A 25,207-nucleotide genomic window follows, 5' to 3' on the forward strand; every position below is an offset into this window, starting at 1 on the left:
AATTACACAAGATGACAATAGAAAAACCCAAAAGGATTCTAAATACACAAAAAACTAGAACAACAACACACAAAATCAATTAAAAAGTACACATATTGACTATGAAATTACACAAAATGACTCCAGAAACACACTAAGTGAGAGAAAATTATTCAAAATGACAACAGAAAACCCTAAAAGGACATGAAAGACAAAAAATTCACAAAAAGAACAAAGAAACTTCAGAAAAACACACAATACATCTAAATACTCACAAAACACAGGGACAACACACAAAATGGCAAAAAAAAGAGAACAAAAATGCACAAAATGAGATAAATACTTAAAATGACACCATGAATACACAAAATAACTTCAAAAGTACATATAATGACTACAAAAACACACAAAATGACTCCAAAAACACACTATATGAGAGAAAACTACACAAAATGACAACAGCAAAACCCAAAATAACTCCAAATTCTCAAAAAGAATTGGGAAAAATACACAAAAACAACAGAAAAACACACAATAAATTAAAAAAAAAAAAACACAAAACAACACACAAAATGGCTTCAAAAGTACACATGAATTGAAAAAATAAGGAAAAGGACAGCAAAAACTCACAAAATCGCACATATTGTGCACTTTTATCGTTATATGATAAATTTAAATTTGTCATTATTGATATTGCATTGCTATATTGGTATCTATTAATATGAAAAATTGGAAAAAAATGCTCGACTTACTCCCAGAACTCCATAACGGGTGATGTGGCGTTGCCAGGCAGGCTAGTGGCATTGGCGGTCTGGTTGTGGTAGTCAAACAGAACACAGGCCTCTATAGGTGGACACGTGCACAGTTAGCTTTAGCATGAATTTAAATAGCAAAAAAATGGTTACGATGAGTCATTTTCTGACCGGTATTCCACGAGTTGTTGCAGTGCGACCACGGCAGCTCGGCCTGGAAGCTGTAGGACAGGTAGAACACGGCCCAGGCCAGAATGACTATGTAGTACACGCAACCATGGAGGATCATCACCTGGCTGGCATAGCCCAGGCCTGTGGAGAAAAGGCACACAGACACAACAAGACATTACGCAAAACATCAAAAATACACACAAACTTTAAAAACAAAGAAAAATACAACAAAAAGGCAGAAATGACTCAAAAACCCACAAAATGAGCGGAAAACACTCAAATTGATAAGAGAAAAACCCAAAAGAACTCCAAAAGCACACACAATGACAAAACAAAATGCATAAGAACACACAAAAAGAACAAAAAAACACACAAAACAACAAGAATAATACCCAAAATGACAAAAAAGACAACAAAAATGCACAAAAATGAAAGATGAATACTCAAAAGTACTCATGACAACAGAAACAGCAAAAATATGGTACACATGAATGAACTTAAAAAAATTAAGAAAAAGACAACAAAAATCCACAAAATGACTCCACAAACACACTGAATAAGAGAAAATTACACAAAATGTTAACATAAAAACAACACGCAACAACAAAAAAATGCCAAAACACACAAAACAACAAGAATAACACCCAAAATGACAAAAAAAGACAAGAGAAACGCACAAAATGAAAAACAAATACTCAAAATGACAGCAAGAAAACACAAAATGACTCCAAAAGTAAACATGACTACAAAAACACACACAAAAGAATAAAAAAACCAAAGAAAACTACAACCAAAAGCTACAAAATGACACCAGAATCATCTAAATAAGAAAAAAACACATTAAAATGACAAAATGAAAAACCCAAAAGGTCTCAAAAAGTACATGCAACAACAAAAAAAATGCCAAAACATTGACAAAAACAATAACAAAAAACACGACATGCAAAAAGGACAAAACAATAGAAAAACACACACAGTGACCCCGAATACACACAAAACAACAAGAAAAACACACAAAACTTCAAAAAAGACAACAAAAAAATGCACAAAATAAAAGAAAATTACTCAAAAGGACTCCAAAAGTACAAAAAATACACACGTATGTGCAACAACAAAAAAAATGCACAAAATGTTAAAAACACACAAAAACAATAACAAAAAACCAACGGAAAAAAAAAAAAAAAAAATAGAGAAAATGCAAAAAGGACAAAGAACAACTGAAAGACACACACAATGACCTCAAATACACACAAAACAACAAGAAAAACAAAGAAAATGACAAGACAAACGCACATAATGACTCCAGAAACACACTCAATCAGAGAAAAATAAACAAAATGACAACAGGAAAAACCCCAAAAGGAGTCAAAAAAAAAAAAACAGTCCAAATAACAGAACACACATACAGTAAAAACAATAACAAAAAAACACAACTTCAAAAATGTAAAGAAAAAGACAAGAAAAATGCACAAAATGAGAGAAAAAGAAAAGTGAGTTTACAAAGTGACGGATATTATTTATGGTCACCACCAATCCCCAGTGAGCTCAGCGTTTGGTGTGGATCCAATAGATGCTCATTTCCCTGATGGCTTCATTAATATGATGATATTTAACAGTTTGTTGGCTAATGTTCAAATGGAAAGACGCTCTTTCCCACCCCAACATATGGTCAACAGATTAAAGACGTCATTTTCACAGAGCAAACATCAGATTCACTGTTAATGAGCAGCATTTAGTTCCTGCGTGGAAGGCTACGAATATAAAATACACAAAATGACTGGAAAATACACATCATTTTAACAAGAAAAACACAAAACCGACAACAAGGATAACAGAAGAATACACATATTAACTTCAAATACACAACAAGAAATACACAAAAAGCCACAAAATGCTCAAAATCGAGAACAAAAATACACAAAATGACGACAAGAATGCACAAAACAACAGAAAAATACATACGCTGACAGACAGGAATGTACACAAAAATACCCAGAATAATTTCAAAAGTACATGCAACAAAAAAATGACTACAAGGACGCACAAAACAAGAGAGAAACACAAAATGCTAAAAACACAAAACCATAACTAAAACAACAGAGAAATACCTATTTTGACTCCAAACACACAAAATAACTTAAAAAACAAAGAAAAAGGCAACAAAATAAGAGAAAAATACAAAAAAATCACTACAAAAATGCAGAAAAATGCTCAAAATCGAGAACAAAAATACACAAAATGACGACAAGAATGTACAAAACAACAGAAAAATGACAAACTCACTACAAAAACACATGAAACAAGAAAAAAAAAAACAGACAGGAATGTACACAAAAATACCCAGAATAATTTCAAAAGTACATTGCAACAAAAAAAATGACTACAAGAACGCACAAAACAAGAGAAACACAAAATGCTAAAAAAACAAACAAACACAAAACCATAACATAAACAACAGAGAAATATATATTTTGACTCCAAACACACAAAATAACTTAAAAAACAAAGAAAAAGGCAATAAAATAAGAGGAAAAAAAATTAAAATTACAACAAAAGTAGACAATTACTACAAAAACACAGAAAACAATTAAAAAAAAAAAAAAAAAAAACAGAAATGTCCACAAAACAGAAATATACGTAACAAAAAATACACAAAACAACAAAAAGAAAAACAAAAAAGGAACAAAAACGACAGAAAATACACCCAATGACTCCATATACACACAAGACAACAAGAAAAACACACAATCATTTAAAATGAAAAAAGAAAGAAAAAGACAACAAAAAACACACAAAAAAGTCACAAAACAATAAAAAAATACACAAAAATGACAGAAAAAAAGACAACAAAAAAACTCAACAATAATATGCAAAATGACTACAAAAATACAGACAAAATTACTTTGAAAAACAAAAAAGCACAACAAACACACAAAACATGTCCCCAAAAATACAGCAAAAAAATTAAATAAAAAACACGACTGCAAAAACACACACAATGATAGAAAAATAGACAATTTTCTTAAATTTATGGTGAAATATGCAGTAATTCTTCGTAAAGCAAGTCGAACTTTTAGGAAGATGTTTTTTTTATCTTTATGTTTGTGTGCAATCATATTCAAACTGAATGAATAAGCTTGTTGTTCACACAATGAACTAAATCTGTATGCAATGTTAATAAATCATCTTTAAACGTGATAGTACAGTAGGTAGTGCAACGTTCAGCACTTTCCCAGTTATCTCAAGTTCAGGTCACTGTAAATAAATAAATGTAGCACTGTAAGCTTATCCTTATCGTGCGGCTACGCCATAAAAAACGTAAAAGTGCAGCAAAGTTCATGGCCGTGGAGTTCACGTCGGGTTAGAACTCAGAATAAATAAAAACATCAAATACACGCAGTGGAAACATTCCAGTCAAAATCACCTTATCTTGTGACATTGAGTGTTTCTGGTGTAACCTTATGTTATTTTATTGTCCTTTTGTTTATTTTTGTTCTCCATTTGTGTATTTTATTGTCCTTTTGTTTATTTTTGTTCTCCATTTGTGTATTTTATTGTCCTTTTGTTTATTTTTGTTCTCCTTTGGTGTATTTTATTGTCCTTTTGTGTATTTTTGAAGTCCCATTGCAAGCAACTTGTGTGTTACTGGAGTCATTTTGCGTATTTACTTTGTGGCCCTCACGTTGCCCATGTCTGCTCTAAAGACACAGTAACATTTTAGTAAAATTACCTCCAAACAGTGGACAGATGCTCCTCCAGGCGCTGACCCCTCCCAGGCTGGTGAACTGTCCCAACGAGGTCTCCAGAAGGAACAAAGGGATGCCGCACAGAACCAGGAACAACAGGTAAGGAATGAAAAACACACCTGAACAGAAAAAAACAAAATATTACCCTAGATTTCCAATGAATCCATAGCTGCTCAGAAACTGCTCCGCTGCGTAACTGCAGCGCAATCTGTAGTCAAGCAATCCACACCAGCAGTCTAGAAAATCACGCTCATTCACGTGTAATCGATGATCAACCATGGATAAATGCAATGTTTATATGTGAAATACGGGTTTAAAAGTGCTCGGATTGATCGAATTGTGCTCGCTAGAGCCTTAACGGATAATTTTCACATCAAAAAAAGTTGTATCAGCCTACAGGTTTCATTCCCGTGTCCGAATATGTGCTTGGTTTTGGGAAAGAGTCCAAACTGCGCCCGCTAGAGCTGAAATGCACAATTTTTGGGCCGAAAAAAAGTGTTAATTTTGTCGAAAAAATGTGGTATCAGTGGACGGGTTTTATTCCCGACTTCAAAAATGTGCTCGGTTTTCGGATAGTCTGAATTGCGCCAACTAGAGCCGAAATGGCCAATTTTCAGGCTGAAAATTTTTTTTTCATTTTGTCGAAAATATGGTAGCAGGTTTTATTCCTGTGTCCGAATATGTCCTTGGTTTTTGGATAGAGTCCGAACTGCACCCGCTAGAGCCGAAACGCACAATTTTCGAGCCAAAAAAAAAAAGCATTATTTTTGTCACAAATGTGGTATCAGCCGACAGATTTTATTCCCGTGTCCAAATATGTGCTTGGTTTTGGGAAAGAGTTTAAACTGCGCCCGATAGCGCCGAAACGCACAATGTTTGGGGCAAAAAAAAAAAGTGCTAATTATATCAAAAATGTGGTATCAATGGACGGGTTTTATTCCCGACTTAAAAAATGTGCTCAGTTTTCGGATAGAGTCCGAATTGCGCCCGCTAGAGCCGAAACGCCCAATTTTCGGGCCGTAAAAAAAGTGCAAATTTTATCGAAAATATGGTATCAGCGGACCGGTTTTATTCCCGAGTCCGAATATGTGCTCGGTTTTCGGATAGAATCCGAATTGCACCCGCTAGAGCCGAAACACACAATTTTCGAGCCAAAAAGAAGCATTAATTTTGTCAAAAATGATTTTATTCCCGTGTCCAAATATATGCTTGGTTTTTGGATAGAGTCCAAAATTGGCCCGCAGGAGGCCCCAAAAGGTCGGTAACCTTGATCAATGAATGGAATTACGACTCGAATTTAACACAGTATTTTATTTGAAAAATAATCCAGATATTTTATTCTGTGTTTAGGCACTACTTCCTGTTCAACCTGTCAGCTGAGTTGCGGTTTCGGAAGCGGTGGAAATTGAGAGTTAAACTACGTTAACTCGACGGCTGCAGTTTTTACCTCCTCCGTTTTTGTAGCAAAGGTAGGGGAACCTCCACACGTTGCCAAGCCCGATGATCTGCCCGGCAACAGCCAGCAAGAACTCCGCCTTACTGGCCCACTGTCCTCTGGCGTGGAGGCCGTCTTTGGAGAGTTCCTTTCCTTTGGAGGAGTTCACCGATGGGAGCTTGTTGAGCAGCGAGTCCATCTGCTCGGCAGGCGGTTGGTCGGCCATTACCGGCTTTGGCAGAGATATGCAAACACCCCTGAGGGGGAAAAAAAATAATCAAAAATAAACAGTCGCAGCTGAAGCATGACAAAGCACTTCATACTCACATCTCCGCAACCCCGAAATGAAACAAGTACGAGCCCGAGTGACGGATTATGTGCCTGTTGGTTAGACTGACTTCACCTATCTCAGTTATGAGTCTCAAGGATGAGTTTGGCTGGGTGTGCGTCTTATCTGCTCTCAGCAGGACGCTTGGGTGGAGAAACATTTGTTATTTTCAGCATCAGGAGGGGAGGTATTTCTGCACTGACCTTGCTGAGTTTTTTTTTTTTCTCCCCACAGATAAGACACATGACATCAGCAGATTCTGTTCAGCTGTTGTTCATATAGAAATAATCACAACTACAATTGTTCCATTTCTTTGTCTTTCCCTGTTTAAACTTGTGATTCTCAACCTTTTCAGCCCGTGACCCCCAAAATAAAGGTCCCAAAGAGCGGGGACCCCCACTGTACCTGAAGGTGGTTGAACACAGACATTGAAGAACAGTCATGTGTAGACTGAGCCTATTCAGGAAGTTTAGTATTATTTTCACCATAGTATATATTCATCTTAAAAATGTAAATCCTTGTTTTTATCAGAAACAAAATGTGTTAAAAGTGACAAAAAATGGTGGAAAAGATGGTAAAATGAGACTTTAAAAATCACAGAAATTGGTTAAAAGTGGTAAAAATGGGTTCAAAGTGTCAATATTCAAACAATTAGCAGATAGAATTAGTTTAAACTGGCAAATAATGGCACAAATGTGATTAAATTGGCAACAAATAAGCATGAAACATGGTTAAAACAGGTTAAAAGTGACAATAATCAGTCAACATTAGGTGGGAAAAGTGGTGGAAAAGGTTTATAAGTGCCTAAAATGTCTTTAAAGTGGAAAAATGTGCAGAAAAGGCATTTAATTTTGATGGAGAAGTGGCAGAAATGGGAGTCATGTAACAAAAATGCATTAAAAGGTGCAAAAATGTGGCAAGAAAAAGTGATGGAAATAGATTAAAATATGGCAAGTTTGGTGTAGTTGCAGAAAAAGGTTAAAAAGTAGCAAAAATGGGTTGAGCCTAATGTCACTGTCACTCCAAGTGCAAAACCAGTTTAACGTGCTCCTTATTTTTAGATGCTAAAAATAGATGCTAATTTCATTAAAATTTAGTTTTAAAGTTATTTTCATTTAACATTTAGATTTTTTTTTTGTCATACAGCCAAACAATTGCATCACGTACACTAGTATATTTGTTAATGCTAATAAGTTAAATGCATGTTGTTCTACTGTCATTTTGTACAAATGATACATTAGGAATGGGGTGAGGCAGTGTTTCCAGTTTTGTAATTCAGAATAATTGTGTGAATGACTACACACCCAATGACGAGACATCATTGCATTCATCATTGAGATACTATAATTGGCAGTAGCATTTGCTCAGTCATGCTTACGTTAATGTCTTAATATAAACAACCGAGGATTACGCTCTGTTTCGATTATATAAACAATACCATTTTTAAATGTACATTCCCAACAGAGAAGCCAAAAATAAATACATGCATAAATGTAGAATTTTAAGCAGAGACGGGCGATATTATTGGCATATATTTATCATAAAATTTAATTTCGGTCAACAACGGTATCGACTTTTCCACTGATATTGAAAAACCAACGTGTTAAAAACGAATATCGCACTTTTGTCTCTAATTACAGTTGAATAAGTATTCTTATTTTGCACAGGTGATGTTTATATCACATTAAAAGTAGGATTAAACTGTTGTTTTATTTACATGGTGAAATATATAATAGGTTGGGTGCAGGGGGTCTATATGTATTTAAAAGTATTTGTTAATATAAAAAACCCAGAAATGTAGTGTCAAACAATATCGGCAAAAAGCTAATATCAAACATTTAACAGATTTTAATAACAAATACCTCAAATTGTGTGTGTGCTACACTTTTATATGGAAGTGGATTAGGGCCGTATTACTTATTAAATAAATTTAAAAAAAAATCTGTTTACATAAGTATATATAATTTAATGTATTTGTATTCATTATTATTAGTTTTTATATTTTGCACCTTATCTTTCATTTGCACATTTTCTTTGGGTAGTTTTGCTCCTTTTTCTGCGCATGTGTATATTATTGCCGTTGTGTTTACCCCTCGGTTTTACTGCTTTTGATTCCAAGTTTTCTATTTTGGCGATACAGAAAATTACGATATTGCCTATATTGATATATATATATATGTGTCATTTTTATTGCTGATTTTGTTTTAAAATACTTTTCGCGCATATTGCCTTGCCCTACGATATTATTTATTTTCGAAATTTCCACTTTAATCTTGTCTTTTCCACTTCAATCGCAGCATTATATTTCAACTTTATTCTCGATATGTCAACTTTAATTTCGACTTCATTCTTGATTTGCCCAAAAATCATTTTCTCCATCAAAATTTGTCCCTAATCCGCTTCCGTCCATGACGTACGAGTCCAGTGTGGTTTTTTTCAACACCTGAACCCAAAGTGGATGGAAACGCACCCTTACGTCATCCTCGGCTCTACCATTCACCTTCTTTTCCCTTATACGTAACAAAGCACAGTGTGTAGTCTTATCTATCAGCTCTCAGTTGTGTAACACACACACACACACACACTGTGGAGATATTCCCAAAAGAACTCGATATTACACCTTTCTGATGCTGCTGCTGCTGCATTTATGTGATAAACTTCCCGTCTCGTGCCGGTGACCGTGGAGTGGCCTCTCTCATTCATGCTACACACACACACAACAACAACAACAGCACACATTTCATTCTGTCCACTAACACACTTACAGCACAACAGTGATTAAATAAAAGCCATGTTTACAGCGTGTATTTCCCCCCTCGTCTCTTCTCCCTTTTCTTTATGTAACAATTTGATGCAACGTGCATTTCAGAAGCACCGGAGGCGTGTTTTACTATCGGGATGCTCGGGTTTTAAAGCTGCTATGTTCCATAGGTCAAGTACTTGTGTGCTATTAGCTTATTTAGCTTCGTATGTGGATAAAAAGAGGAATTATTCAACATTTAGTCGCCTACCTTCACGTTTCCTGTAGTTGGCCAGTTGGAAACCCCCCCCCCCCGGAACCGGTGAGGTAATGGTTTGATCCAGGCACGAGCAACAGTCAACGGACTCCATTCAAAGTGTCCTCACAGAGCTCTGCTATTTTGGTCTTATACTGGTGTCACAAACTCACTCATTTATTTATTGTCCACATAATTAAATAAAAAGGCGTTCGTCTCAGCCAATCAGGTCACACCCTGGCTGCTTTCCAGTTTCACCTGCTGCGCCTTAGGTTCACTTTTTTTTTTTTTTTTTTTTTTTGCAAATTCAAACAAGCCTTAAAAAATAAAATAAAATAAAATAAAATAAAATAAAATAAAATAAAATAAAATAAAATAAAATAAAATAAAATAAATATTTTTTTCATCAACGTTGAAGGCTACTGTCTATTAGGAATGGAGTTTTCTGTACAGATTCCAGATACAGAATGTACCATCTGCATGTAAATAACTTATTAAAATCCTCTTCTGTACAGTTCACTATTATATATTTGCAGAGATGTGCTTTTGACCAGACTGACAGCAATGTTTGTGATTTTTTTTCTCACTCGTAAAAACACAATATCAATGTTAAATCTAAATCTAAATGATGGATCTAAATGTTAAATCTAAATGTTTTATGTTAAATCTAAATGTTAACTCAAAATGTCACAGGTGAAACTAAATATTTAGCTAATGTGCAAATTCACCAGAAGTACCAAAATAAAAGCTAATTCCAGTGAATTTAGATATTAGCTAAATATTTAGTTTCACATTTAGATTTAACATTTAGATTTAGATTTAACATTTACAATTTATATTTACCATTTATATTTTTATGTACAGTTAATATTTAACATTTAGAGTTAGATTTAACATTTGGATTGAAATTTAACATTTATATTTACATTTACATTTATTATTTAACAGTTAGATTTAGATCTAAAATTTAGATTTAACATGTAGAATTTAGATTTAACATTTATATTTACATTTAACATTTATATTTACATTTACATTTAATATTTAACAGTTAGATTTAGATCTAAAATTTAGATTTAACATGTAGAATTTAGATTTAACATTTATATTTACATTTAATATTCAACATTTAGATTTAACATTTATATTTAACATTTATATTTACATTTACCATTGACATTATATCATTACAAGAAAAAAAAAATATTGCTGTAAATTGGTGTATTGGTGACTAGAGCCCCTGAGGGCCCCTGACATGGTCCATGAGGGCTACCTGGTGCCAGTGGGCACCGTTTGGTGACCCCTGATTTAGACACTTATAAAAGGAGAGAACTAGTGATATAAGCTCAACTTTAAAAGGTTAAAAACACCTGAGAGATGGTTTTCCAGTGCTGAGGGGGCCAATGAGCAAAAAGTCAGAACAAGTTGAATATGTTCATGTGACTGAAGTAAAAACAAAGCAACACGTAAAAACAAAGGAGTGGGAAAGTAAAGTTGTTACAACTACTAGAAAAGTTACTGTACAGTGTTATGATTAAAAACAGCTCAGCGAGAAAAGACTTGACAATGCGTTTTCTAAAATCGTCATATTTTTGCCATGACTTGACTGATTAATAGTTGCTACCCTAGGGACTTTCTGTGCACGCTGATCTACTAAATCTTTCTGAAGCCCTGTAACTAATCTTATTTTTGCCTTTGAAATAATGCTTTGTACAAAACACACGGTTTTATTGGATTTTGAATCCAGTGTTCAGATCCATAATTCTTCTTCTTGCAAGAATTCCCTTAATATGGCAGACACGGGAATCAAACATGGGTCTCTTTGCTGTGAGCCAATCACTGCTCCACCGTGCTGTACTATGTAGAATTTCATAAAAGTGTATATTATATAAGTCTATATTTAGCTCCTCTGTGATGTTGTATGCTGATGATAATCTGCTTTACTGACAAGGTAATAAACCTTGTGTGCAGATAATAAACTGCTCTGTTTTTGAAATACTTAAAATAACTCTGGACTTATCAGTGGCTTTTAAATACATGGGTCAATAACGTATAAGGGGCTTTCACCGCATGATATTTCATAAAATGAGCATCACTGGGCAAGGTTTGCATGAATATTATGATGAAAATAAAAATGAAAATACCTTAAAATCTTATTTTGGAATATAAGACAGCTAAATAAAGTAGGATAAACAATTCATTTGAATAGATTTACAGCAATTTTAAAGATTTTTTTCAAAACAGTCAAAAGTTGCATGATATTTCGACACTTTGAATGACAGAAGTAATTTATTAAGTACAATTTTTGAAGTTACTCCATATTTGCATTTGAACCTTTTTTTTAAACTAAAAAAAATTTAGTTGGACAGAATATTTAGGCATTGCGTCATTGAACCACCAAGGATTAATGTTTTGGCAAGAGTTTAGTTGAACAACTTTGTCAAGACTTGCGATTGTTGCATGTTGTGCTTTGAAAGAGATGTAGACGCCTTGTCTTCGTCTGTCAAATGTATTTCGAAAACGACTAAAAATAGAGAGAGGGAGAGAGAATGCTCTTTAACTGTTCAACCTTGGCATGGTTCTTAAAATGGATTTTTATGGGCTTAGTCTTGGTCTTGGCTTGGTTTTGACTTCCAAAAGTCTTGGTCTTGGCCAACTTTTGGAATCTCTGGATTCTTAACCCTCGGGATCATCTTTGTGATCAAAAGTGACATTTTGGGTGTTTTTATTTGTTTGTTTTTTAATATTACGGTCAGTTTTAAGGCTTGTTGTATGAAATTTTGCCACTATTTCTTTTCCAAAGTCCTGTACATTGAAAGTGTATAGAAAAAGAGAGATTTGCTGACACTAAGCAACCTAGTGACCAACCCAGTGACCAAATTGGCTCCCATTGTAACCACATATTTCTCCTATACTGTAATTATGACATATGTTTTTTTCCAATTAATACGTAATAGATCAAAGCCTCTGTCTTGAAAATAAAGGGAAAATATGTTTTAGATGTAATGACCCGCTACCAACCAGAAACCATTGCATAAAGTTTTTCAGTAAAAGCCTGGATTTCTTATCTCACAAAATATACAAGGTGCATGTCTATGTGCCAAAAATATTAATGCATTAAATTCAATTCTTCAATCAATTAATGACACGGTCAAGGCTGTAATATTTCCATCCAAAATATTTGACTTTGGCCCTCATTTTTTGGAAATACTTCATATTTAGTATTTGGAAATTATAATACATTTTATATCTATGGATAGGTCTGAAGTAGTTGAAAAGATCTGATGTGGTGGAAGTTAAAATAAAATGAACGGAGTATACGTTTTTATTGCAAACTCATTGAGTTTTTCCTGTTCCTTAGCCCTTCTTACTCCTGTTTCACAACGCTGAATCATTAAAAGCCACTAAACTACCGCAATGTAAATCAAACTTGTGGCTGAGTTGTAAATGAAGCCAATATAAGTCAACAATTAGGTCCCTGACACAAATATTTGTTATAGTGTACTTCAGGTTTCCCTCATTAGTTTTAGGAATTCAGCAGCAAAAGAAAAAAGCGGAAGAAGCCAAAGGTCAAGAGTCAGGAAGTGGTAAAAGAAAGCGTCGCAATCAACAATGCATTGTAGATTCCTCAAGATCTTGAGTGTGCACAGAATGCTTGAGTCTCCTCTCTGTCGGGGGCCACATAAACCCCACAGGTTTAAGGCTCCTGCAATACAGTCGTCACTGTTTAGTCCGTGGTTTTAAACGTGCATCCAAATCAGAGCAGGCGTAGCTACTTTATGGCTGTTTTTATGGACGTCTGCGATGCGGGGCAGTGGGTCACTGATATACAGTGGGAGGCTTTGTTATGGTCTCCAAGCATGGGTGGACTGGGACAAAAATTCAGACCTGGCATTTAGTGTCCAGACCAGCCCACAATATTATCAGCGACACCATGTAGTAGCCGTTATTAGGGTGGCTTTTTATGTCGTTATTTTAATTATTATTCCCCCAGAAAACATTAAAATGGGGAATCTTTAACCCTTTTTTTTAACCTATGTTTTTTGGTTCTTTTTACAACTTTGTCCCATTTTGCCCCTTTTCAAAAAGTTCTGACACTTTTTTCAGACTTGAGCTACCATTTGCCAATAACTTACTATTTTTTTTGTTAATTTTTGCAAGTTCATTTTGATACTTTTTGTTCCATATTTTCTGGCCACTTTTGGACCATTTTTGGCCACCTGTTATCATGTCTGCCTCCACTCGCTCGTCAAAAACCAAACACGTAGCGGCCCAGACCGGCCCACCGGGACGATGCCCGTCATGCCAGATGTCTCCAAATCTATCTTCATTCTAAACTTTAAAACCACAGCAACACAACAGAACGCACTGTGCATGCATTGCAAGAAAAAATAAAAATAAAAAACCCTAATTAAACTTCTGCAGGTTTTACAGTGAGTTTCTTTACTGTGCATATTCAATGGGAGCATGAGGTAATTTACAAAAGCCATCTGATAAGACAACGGTGTCAAGTTAACAGACACCTAACACTGATACCTAATATCTGCCTGCACACGCTCCCTGTATAAACAACCATTATGTCAGATGGCTGCGGACAAGGTGGTTTAGTATACGGATGTCTGCATAATCACTCTGTACACAAGAAGAGGTGCCGGGACCTGTTTGTGTGTGGAATGGCTGCGAAAACTGTAAACCTGCATAACAAATAAAGAGAAAACAATGGCAGCAGGTTGAGATACAATAAAGGTGTGGGCTGTATTTTTTTGCAATGCGCGGCTACAACAAACTCAGTCGTGCACATTGATTAAACTTGCACGGGCAAAGAATGAAGCTCAGAATATATATGACCCACACAGAATGTTCATGAACGGAGGCCAAAAATACACATTTGACAAAAAATGGCAACAAGGAAGTTGACTTAAAAAATAATTGAATTTGAAACATATTTAAAACATTGCCATATAATTTGTGGGAATTTTATGCCACAAAGTTCCAAGAAATTGCAGTGTTAATTATAAATTTAATTACATGATTACGTTATCTGTAAATAATTGAACTAAATGATTCCCAGCATATTAATCTTATTTTTCCCCAATAGTTTCTTTGGATTTCAATAATCTTCTCGATCAAGTGTCAAAATCAAGACTCGGGGGGCCAAATCCGGCCCTTTAAAGCTCCCAATTTGGCCTCATTTGTAGATATCTCAGTACCTCCAAATATACCCAGATTCAATGAAACTGCAAAGTTTTCCAGAGCTCACAGTTTTCCCATGACTTTATCACATAATGGCAGTCATTTTTAACTTCAAATTGTCATTAATAGTCTCAATTTTTCCCAAAATCCTACAATTTTCCTGAAATTATTACCCCAAATCTCAAATTTTCCCCAAATCCTACAATTTTACTCAAATTGTTCCCCAAATTAAATAAAAATTGGTCACAAAATCAAGATAATTTAAGACCCTGCAGGGTATTACATCTGATACTTGCTTGGATATTGTCGGTGCTTTTCATACTTTAGATATTATAATAGATGGAAGTGCAAACTAGGGCACAAGATTGATAAAATTATATTACTATAATTTGGGGCCCACTTGAGATGAAACCTGAATTAAATGAGTTTGACACCCCTGCTCTAGATTATCTGGATTTTTCTCAAAGGTTTAACCATAAGAGTGACCAAAAGTTCCCAATTGGACGCCATCAAACTCTTCAACTCTTTCCCCCCTATGTCTTGCTCCTCAATCTCCAAATAGATAAACATTCCTGTGGCTTTCCTCTTTAACCCATGTGAAACACATATCCAGTAAAGGAGGAGCTAATTAAACCATTGCCTTAAATCCACAATGTACACGGCTCCCCGGAGGCTTGTAGCCAGCCAGTTATTTGCCACAATTGTTTTGTTTTTTTTCGGGGATGAGAAAGTCTTAATGGTCATTGAAACCACACTGGGCACACGTATATTGCTGCCAACATGGTTCATTATATCTATAAAATACCATTCAAATTATTTGTCTTATACAATAAAAAGGAGCTCCACAGGTTGTGAAGTCGAAGAAGTACTTAAGGCATTGCATGTATGTAAAAAGTAGCTGAACCTGATCAAACCTGTACCTACAAGTACCTACATTTCTGTTTTAATGCATGCAAAGGAAAAATACATTTCCATGACAATCTGAGAGGTGAAGTTAAAATCAGACATCAAATGACAGATATCAAAGCCTTTAAAGTTATATTGAGAAAAATAAAATTGGTCACAATCTTGGAGGTGAAATGGCTTTTTTTTTTTACATTAATGTTAAAAACATCCTCTCCTTGTGCTGAGCTCTGTTTAATTTAACCCCTAGTATGTCCAGGTCATTTTTCCGATAAAATCAGTACCAACCTGCTTTTCCTTGGTTCATCCGGTTTTTGACCGTGCTGAATCGAGCTCCCAGGGCAAGTGAGGGGGAGCTAAACGAACCCAGATTCCTGCTGCTCACTGAGTCTGAAGCCAACCAGCGGCTGAGCGCTGCGATCATGGGACTTATACAAGTTGGAACATAAGGCCTTGGCCCGCAAGCAAACTGAGCTGCTTGCAGAGAAACAAATGTACAGTATCTTTATGTTTAACAGTAAGTCATGCTGACGTCAAAGTGCTATAGTATGCATTACAATTGATTATAGGATTTCAAACTATCATACAGAGGTGTAAAGAGTACTGATAAATCCTACTCAAGTAAAAGTACTGTTACTTGTTTGGAAGTTGATTGAGTTTTGTATGTATGACTTACTTGTAGTTGTGTACAAGTAAGTCATACATAAAAAACTCAAGTACAAATAAAAAGTAGCTCAGTCAGTACTCAAAGTGAAAATTACTAGTTACTTTTACACCCACATTTATTTTTGGTAATAAATCTTGCCACGGTTCCCTTGCATACAATAAACATCTCATTCACCAATGAATTCAATTCAAAATAAAAGACATTTGGGAACTTTTTTAAAAAAATTAAACAATTTTTTTCAAATTTAACAATTTTTTTTTAAATTGAACAAATTAAACATTTTATTTATTTCCAAAATTGATTTCTATCTAATTTTTTCTAAATTTCAATTTTCTGAATTCTAAATTTCTAAATTTGAACTAATTTTATAATTTTTTTAATTACCAATTAATTCAATTCAAAATAAAAAAGACTATTTTTTTAAATTAAACAGTTTTTTAAATTGAACTTATTTTTATTTATTTCTAAATTTTCTAAATTTGAACTATTTTTTTAATTAATTACCAATGAATTCAATTCAAAATTAAAAAAAGACATTTATGAATATTTTTTTTTAAATTAAACTATTTTTTTCAGATTTCAGATTGAACACATTTTCAAAATTTTATTTATTTAAAAATTTATTTATTTCTAAATGTTATTTGTTTCTAAATGTTATTTGTTTCTAAATGTTATTTATTTAAACATTTTATTTATTTAAAAATTGTATTTATTCAAAATTGTATTTATTCCAAAATTTATTTATTTCAAAATGTTTTGTATTTCTAAATGTTATTTATTTAAAAATTTTCTAAATTTTAACTTTTTTTTTTTTTTTAATTAAATTGAGGTATATTTAGGAACTCTAAAACTGAGTAAAAGACCTCCATTCAATGCTGTTTTGGTGCCGTGCATTACGTTTAATCTGATTGGTCGGCTATGATGTGATGCATTTGACTGTTGTCTGGTCATTTTTTTGGAGTTTCACAATGTCTGTTGATCATTTTAAAACAACAATTGGTCATGGTTGGGCACAGAAACGTAACAAATATTTTTACTCCTTTAAAGAAATACTTTAGCACAAGTAAAATGACTGATTTAGAAAAGTACTAGTACCCATAAAAGTAACTTAATTCCAGTAACGCGAGTACTATCGCAAAGGGATGACCACGAGAATGGCGTTACAGAGCCAGAAAGAATTCTTTGAAAATCAACTCTTTATCCAAAGATGATTAAAATTTTGGAATCTGGTTCAAACACCCAGACCATCACACTTTGCTTTAATGATGGACGAACCCAACCCTTAAATAATACGCTTTTCTTTGCTAAAGTAAAGAAAACGCATGGGAACTAGCAATTAAAGGGAAGTTGATGGATTAACAGGTTTCAGAGTGAATGTACCAAGCCTTTTACTTAATACCGTTGCAGGGTAATTATATCATAACACAGGTCATTGCCTATTTTGTTTCTACATGCTCGCACACGGCCAGGCCCGTACGCATGGATGCAAAAACTTAATCAAGTTTAAGCACCATGGCCAGGGGGCCTGCGCTGGTCAACAGGGATATGTATCGAGCCCCTTGACTCTTTGGCTAGAGTAAAGGAGAAATATCAGTGAAAAACCCTTGCTGGGATACAATGTTGACTGAAAAGGTGAACTGCATCTGCCACAATATTCAGAACCTTTGATTCCTTATTTTTTGGAGCGACCTGTTATTGAAAAAGGCTGGAAACATCACAAGCTTCTTGATGTCCTGATGGACATTCAAGGCCTGCATTCCATCCTGTAGAACAAAGCTAGATAGACATCATAATGGACAATGTGATGCCAAGGCTAGGTTGTAGCCGACTGGGCTGTGAAAGGTACAGAAACGTCTCATTTGAAGGTATCTGGATATCAAAACAGAAGCTTGTATTTACACATTTCTGATGCCAGTGTGACCCCAAAAACTCTAAAACTGGTGAAGAAAAAGAAGAAATCATAGTAAAAACCCTTCTTAAACAAACTTTTCTGCTAAAATGAACGCACAAAACTTTTCAGAAGTTTAAGTCATACCTTCGATATTTCGATGTTTCCAGCAGTTTTTTTTCCTATATCATAAACAAGATTTTCTACTTGTTTAAAAGCCCTTTTTCAAATAAGATAAGGTGGACAGAAGAAGTTCGTCCCCCCCCTTGCCAACAACTCAATTTCTTACAACTTTAACATACCCGGATAAATGAAACCGTTGCGTGTCAAGCTCAATGTTTGTGAGCCAAATCTGAGTTATCTTGCCTCGAGTGTAAATGACAGAAAAACCATTGAGTGTTTAAGGTACTGCTTACACACAAACTACAAAAAAAAAAACAAATATCACACTCCTAGCATATATCTCGGGCTACATTTAACAAAAAGCAGAAAGACTGAGTCCTTTAAACACTTTTATACCAACCTAGACTCTCCAATTAGCACAGGACCAAAGTGCCACGAGACCTAAAACAAGTCAAAACTCATTAGATTATGCTAACAAACTTTATACAAACTATTGTCACACTATGTAGAAGATCAGCAGCATTCTTGTGTTTAAAGATCTTGGCTCGAGAAAAACACCGCTGATTTCTGGCAGTGACTTCAGTGATTCAGTCATCTGTTATTCTCCACAATTGTTAGAAATTACTCTAAGCCAGATCACTTTGCAGATAATCCGTCTGAATGAGGGCATGCTGGGCTACGACGGAGGGCGCATAATGGTTAAAGCCAGCAATGGCCATGCTCGCCTTTGACACATGTGCTTCTAATAATTTGGACAAATGCATCATGAGACGACCGACTATGTGTTACTGCTTTAAGTCACACAGTGGGATTTACATGCCAAGAGCCACTAAGAAGAGAAACAATAACTGATTTAATTGGGTTAAAAACCACAGCTTTGCCACAAGCTGATGACACGAGACACGGAAAACGCGGTCACCTGTGGTTGGAATGACAAAGTCCATGGAGCGACCCGTGGACTGGGAGTAAAACAAACAAGCTGTAAGATACAAGACATCACCCTACAGTCGGTCCATTGGTGAAGAGCTGCCCTGCTGTTTAGTAACTAGCCGTATGTTGTTAGCCAAACAAAGCTTACATGTACAGGGAAACAATAGATTGCAGCTGCGTTGATGGTTCTTACATTGACACCATGTGGAAAACATGGCTTTGACAAGCATTAAACGGGAAGCAGTTACTCATGAAATGATGACACTTGTTGCAGTTTATATGAAGTAACTCCTTAGTAATGGAATGTCTGGTAGTGGTTGGCGATACCGTAAGAATTACTATTGATCTGATACCAAGTAAATACAGGGCCAATATCGTCAATTGGTCAGAACCTGGTCAGTTCTGGTCAGACTGCCCTAAGCAGGGCCAAATACCATTGTACACTGATAAATCCACCAAGGTCTTTGCCTAAGGAGGCTATGCTCTGTTTTGACTACCGCTATCAGCAATATGCATAACATGTTGCTGATAGCTGGGTTTCCCCCAGATACCTTTCGACATAATAAACCCGGTGTTGGCATCTGACCAGCAACCCTAATGCTGCGTACACACCAAATGCGTTTTGGGTGTCAAAATTGTGCCTCACGCCCCTAGTTGGGCGCTTAGTGCTCATTGAATCAGACGCTTGTCACCAGCGTTGAGCAGGTTTAGGGGAGGGGCTTCTTTGTTGCTGGTGTTGTTCATACAATGGATGATATTGTAGCGATCAGTGACGTTCATAATTCACCCAGTGACTGTGAAGTGGTTGGGAACATAATTGTGTTGAGAAGGCGGTTTTTCCGGTCGGATGTCTTTTGGTGCATTAGAAGGCTCTAGAAAAGTGTGGGTGAATGGATGATGAAGTTTGGAGTTCCTTGCTGAACACGTCGCCTCTGACTCCCGTTCATCGGCTCTACATTATCCAGAGAGTGGCTTGGCATTATTTGCGTCTTGGCGCCGTTTCTGGAATCACCAGAGCTGCGCTTGAACAAGAGTTGTTTTCAGTGCTACTTCTGTCTCTCCCGGGCCTAGTTTGACAACCTGCATCTCCTACCAGGACACCAACTTCAGACGCTCTATTCCAGCAGAAGAACGCCTTGTCGATTTATCTCCGGTTCATGTTTTTTTTCATATTCTGAATTTATCACGGTTGGGGAAAGCTCCTGATTGGTTGACGCCCGCTATATCCCCCAAAAGTTCAACAATCCCAACTCTAGCGTCGGCTGCGCCGGACGCATATCAAAAACTTGAAATCTCAAAACGCGTAAACCTTCAAAACGCACCGCACAGGAGGCAAATCCTCTCGACGCTCCGAGAAGTGCCTCCACCATATATTGTCTACGTAAACCTGACGCTATTGATGCTTTGGATGCGTTTGGTGTGAAACTCGACTTCGTCTTACTCATCAAAACCGCCACAACACCGATACAGATTTTAGGCAAAGTTCATCGATGAAAACCAAATATTTTGATACCAGTGGCTCCCAAACTGGGGGGCGTGACGTCTTGACAGGGTTTGGGGTCGGTGGCACTTGAATGGCTTTGAGTTGAACCTTGAGCATGAAAAACAGAAAATGTTTTGTTCTTTGTACTTCAATCAATAAAGAGCTTTATCATTGTTCTAAAATATGTGATTGCAAATTTTATTTATTTATTTTTTTTCTCTCTTTTTCTACCTGACAGTTTTTCCATTCTTCAAGCAGAAAAAAGTTTGGGAACCACTCATTTTATACCTATTACAACAGTAACAAATCAAAATTTATATGTGAATTTTTTCTTAGATAAAGTGCAAACCACTACTTTTTAAGATAAATAAGATTTTTTTTTTTTTTCCTAAGCAAAATAATAATTCAAGTCTTGACATTTTATACAACCAGTATTTGTGTTACATTTAACACACACGGGTGATTAAATTCAATCAAGTCGGAGCCATGTTATATTTAATGGATTTGTGTCAATTTCAGCAAATGTATAAATACATTGTTATGCTATATACAGTATATCTTTGTGCCTCTGTTATGTTATGTCAAAACATTTCCTACTGGGTGTGGTGGTGAAGTATATGTTTCATTGTAACTGACATTTAACACATACAATAAATATGGCATTAACATACCAAACATCTAAAGAACATAGATATACATATACAGTATATATTGTTCAGGCCAAAGCGCTCTGTCTACAACCTGCCTATAAAATAAACTGGATTCTCGCCAAATGCCATTAACCTATTTTCACTGAACATTTTATTACTTTCATAATGATGACACAAGATGTTTTTCCAGGTCCCGCCGATGAGGAATAGATATGAAACATTTTTTAGATAATTGTGTAGAACTGCACATAGAACCGTAACATGGTTCCACAGTTTTGCATTAAATTACAATTTTTATATGAAAGACATCCCTTTATCATTCTCTCAAACTGGTTCAGGCCTCTGCTGGAACCACGGTTTATTATTATTATTATTATTATTATTAGGAAACAGTTGAAATGATGTGGATGTGGGTGAGTTTGTACTGCATAAAATATGCACCGCTCTCGTCAAACCCTTTTTCTCAGTAGTTAACCTTTGCATAGCTCAGCCTCACATGTAACTAAACACCCAAACAATGACTTTTTGCTGTGTCATGCTGGCAACGTCATGATGACCACAGCGAAACGTGACACGAGTAGGGAGGGTCGAGGCGTGACATGACGCTGCACTGAAGCTGATACAACAGATACTGCTTTTACATTCAAACTGTTGTTTGTTGCGACAGTCGACTTCAGAATATCAGAAAAAAAAGCATGTATATCGAGAATAATGACAAATATGGTAAATAAAACAAGTAAAATCAAACTGCATTTACACAGAAAAGGCAAAGCGCGAATGCTGTACGCTAGCTGGAAGTGTAAAGGACACATGGGATGGAATGATTTGCAGAATTTTCACAAAAAAGAACATTTCACAAGATAAAATGCAATCAAATCAAACAAAATCGAGTCAAACATGATGAAACAAAATCCATCGAATCAAATAAAACTAAAGAAAGTACAATTAAATAAAATAAAAAGTTTAATAATAAAAACTAATAGTAAAATAAAGCTAAATTAAATTTATTAAACAAAATAAAATAAAGTAGAATTAAGTAAACATAAACAAAATGTAAAACAGCAAAAAAAACAAAATGTAAAACATAGTAAAATAAAACTAAATGAAATAAAATAAAGTGTCACGCAATGGATGCATGTCGTGGAAAGATGTACAACAAAAATAAATTAAGAAAATTTAACAAGATAAAATGTAACAAAGTAAAATAAAATAGAGAAAATTGTCGTTAAACAAAAGCAATCAAATCAAATACAACAAAATGAAGTCAAATTCAATTTAAAATAATATTAATAAAATAAAATTAAACAATTTTAAATATAGTGAGATAAAGTAAAGTTAAACAAACTATATTAAATAAAATACAATAAAATAAAGTAGAATTAAGTAAAAATAAACAAAATGTAAATAAAGATAACTAAAACTAAATAAAGTCAAAATGAATTCAAATGAAACATAATAATGATAGATAAAACAAAATAAAGAAATGATCTTTAATCTCATCTCTATTCTGCTCTCTATTGAAAGAGTCATGTGACATTGCAGTGGTTTACCTGTGTATTCACACCTAAACTAACCGTATCTGACACAGCTTTGATCATGTCTTACCAGTGTGGTAAATGGATATGTCGTCCTCCAGTGCAGTCTCTCAAAGAGCAAATCATAGAAGTCAGTCAGTGAAGCAATAAAAGATCTGCCTCGGGTCAGGTGGGAGGAGCTTATGAAAGTCCAAGAATCAGGTGTGCTGGGTTGTTTTCTTCACGTTCATTGTTTCATTCATTCCACAAAAGGACAGAGCGAGCCTTAGACACTTTGATGGTAGTGAAGTCACCACAGGTGTCATCACAGGTGTCATCACAGGTGTCATCACATCTGTAGCAGGTGGACGAGGAAGAGGAGGAGCATGGACAACCCCTGCTGTCATTACACTACTTCTGTTCATCATCACAGCGTTGAGACTTCTTCTCTTCAGCCGTTTATTGGCTATTCTTTAGTGATCTTTACGGAACAGTTACTAGTTTCAAATCCGGGCCAAAAAATAAAAAATAGCCAAACAACAAAAAAAGTGATTAAAAGTGCAATTTGATAAACATTTGTACATACTAACATTTTTTCACAAAATGTTTGCAAGAACACTTTTACCCACTGAAATGAAATATATGGGGCTCCGATTGTAAAATTGTGCGTGCTAAAATAAACGGCAACTTTTTGCATCATTTAGCAACAAACCAAGTTGAAAACACTTACGTGAACTTTTGACCGGATTTACAGCAATATTTGTGAAATTTGTGATTTTTTCTTTTCCATTATAATGTCAATGTTAAATCATTAGCGCTAATTAGCTTTTATTTTGGTACTTCTGGTGAATTTGCATATTAGCTAAATATTTAGTTTCGCCGTGAGATTTAGATATAACATTTAACATTTAGATTTATATTTAACACTTAGATGTACATTTATCATTTAAATTTAACACTTAACATTTAGATTTAACACTTAACATTTAGATTTACATTTAACATTTAATATTTAGATTTTACATTTAGATTTACATTTAAGATTTACATTTAACATTTAGATTTAACATTTAAGATTTAGATTCAACATTGACATTATATTTTTATGAGAAAAAAACATCACATATTTCACTAATATTGCCGTAAATCTGGTTGAAAGTAACGTAAAAAAAAAATGCAAACACTTTTTTTTGCAAATACATGTCACAGAGTGTGACTTATGTGGTCACGACCACTTTTCTCGGAGAAAACATGACGGGGTACGTGAAAACAGAAAAGGAGACCGGGAAATTTCTTAGGATTATACTTTCAAATTATTCCTGCCACATTAGACGTGAAACAAAAAAGGATAACTGAGTGTTATAAAAAGGTTTGGAGCATCCATCTTCCTGCAGCAAAGTATCTCGGGATGAGATTTCACAGGAGTTACGAGGCGCTTGCCCAAAACAACGTTCAATGGAAACACGTTAAAAGCGCAACTATACGTTATTAACATTTAGAAACATTGTTTTTGTTTTCTAAAAATCTGTAATGGACACTCATTGAATTCCTTGTCTGGCAAGAAATATTGCTAAGAATTAAGCAAAAACTCTTTTTAAAGAAACTTTTCGGGGCTCCAAAGCTCAAGTCACATGACCATTTGTCAAAAAAACCCATTGTTTTCAATAACTAACTTGCGAATAGTAATTGCAGCTTGACACCAGTGTTTAAATCTGGAACGTTTAAAAATTCCAGAATCAAATTGTTGCCCAAAGGCCTATCCGTAACATTCCTGATCAACCAAGCTGATGAACTGGATTGCCTATGAATTTGAAAACACTCCCTTAGTGTTTAAGTTCTTTGGATTCCCATGTGACTGTTTTTCTTTGATGCATCATCATAAACCAATGGAGAGGCCTCGTGTCCCTCCAGGAGGTGCATGAATAAAGAAAGATCACAAGGACTACACATTAGAAACAGCACTAAAGCAACGCAATTCAAATTTTCACACCAGGAATGATCGTTGGCCTTGACAGTTGAGAAGAGAATGGAAATGCAACCCTGCACAAGGTCCCACTGTTGTCTTCAAACTGCGTTCTTTTTTTTCCCAAACTGACACGCTGTCACATTTTTTATCTAATGGTTAAGTCTGCTAAATTGGACTATAACCCGAGGGGCTACTGGTGCCTTTTTCATCTTACAATGTAGAAAACATGGTTTTTTTTGGTGGTCTAGACCAGATTGCCCAGGTCTGCAGACACATTCACATGCTTTAGCTTATTCAGACTTGCACAAATCAAAGGCTGCCAAAACTAATTGGAAATCAAAGGGGAAAAGTATCCTGAGGGGACATTTGTGTGACTAAGCAACGAGTCAACAACACACTCTTTTTAATCTTCCCGTTTCATGAAAAATTTAAATTAAGGTATAATGCTTAGGATTTAGCCATTGAAACCCAAACAACTTTGGT

At 35.1% G+C, this 25,207-nt stretch overlaps 1 protein-coding gene across 4 annotated transcripts in view; it reads right to left on the reverse strand.

Moving 5' to 3' along the window:
- The window catches only part of LOC114476907 (sodium- and chloride-dependent GABA transporter 2-like), a 34,827-nt gene extending 11,818 nt beyond the window's left edge, over nt 1–23,009 (reverse strand). Inside the window, exons 1-5 of one of the 4 annotated variants that reach the window (XM_028468912.1) lie at nt 6,411–6,617; nt 6,096–6,340; nt 4,633–4,767; nt 903–1,043; nt 732–822 (exon numbers count right to left, since the gene is read on the reverse strand). In XM_028468912.1, coding sequence (XP_028324713.1) covers nt 732–822; nt 903–1,043; nt 4,633–4,767; nt 6,096–6,340; nt 6,411–6,571 — 773 coding nt within the window. In that variant the 5' untranslated portion in view covers nt 6,572–6,617. Of the gene's footprint in view, nt 1–731; nt 823–902; nt 1,044–4,632; nt 4,768–6,095; nt 6,341–6,410; nt 6,624–9,422; nt 9,555–22,849 lie in introns of those variants that run through there. The other 3 variants (XM_028468921.1, XM_028468931.1, XM_028468939.1) reach the window with 3 other exon arrangements.
- Nucleotides 23,010–25,207: the final 2,198 nt, after the last annotated feature.

This window comes from Gouania willdenowi, chromosome 2 (genome assembly GCF_900634775.1).
Source record: "Gouania willdenowi chromosome 2, fGouWil2.1, whole genome shotgun sequence".
NCBI lineage: Eukaryota > Metazoa > Chordata > Actinopteri > Blenniiformes > Gobiesocidae > Gouania > Gouania willdenowi.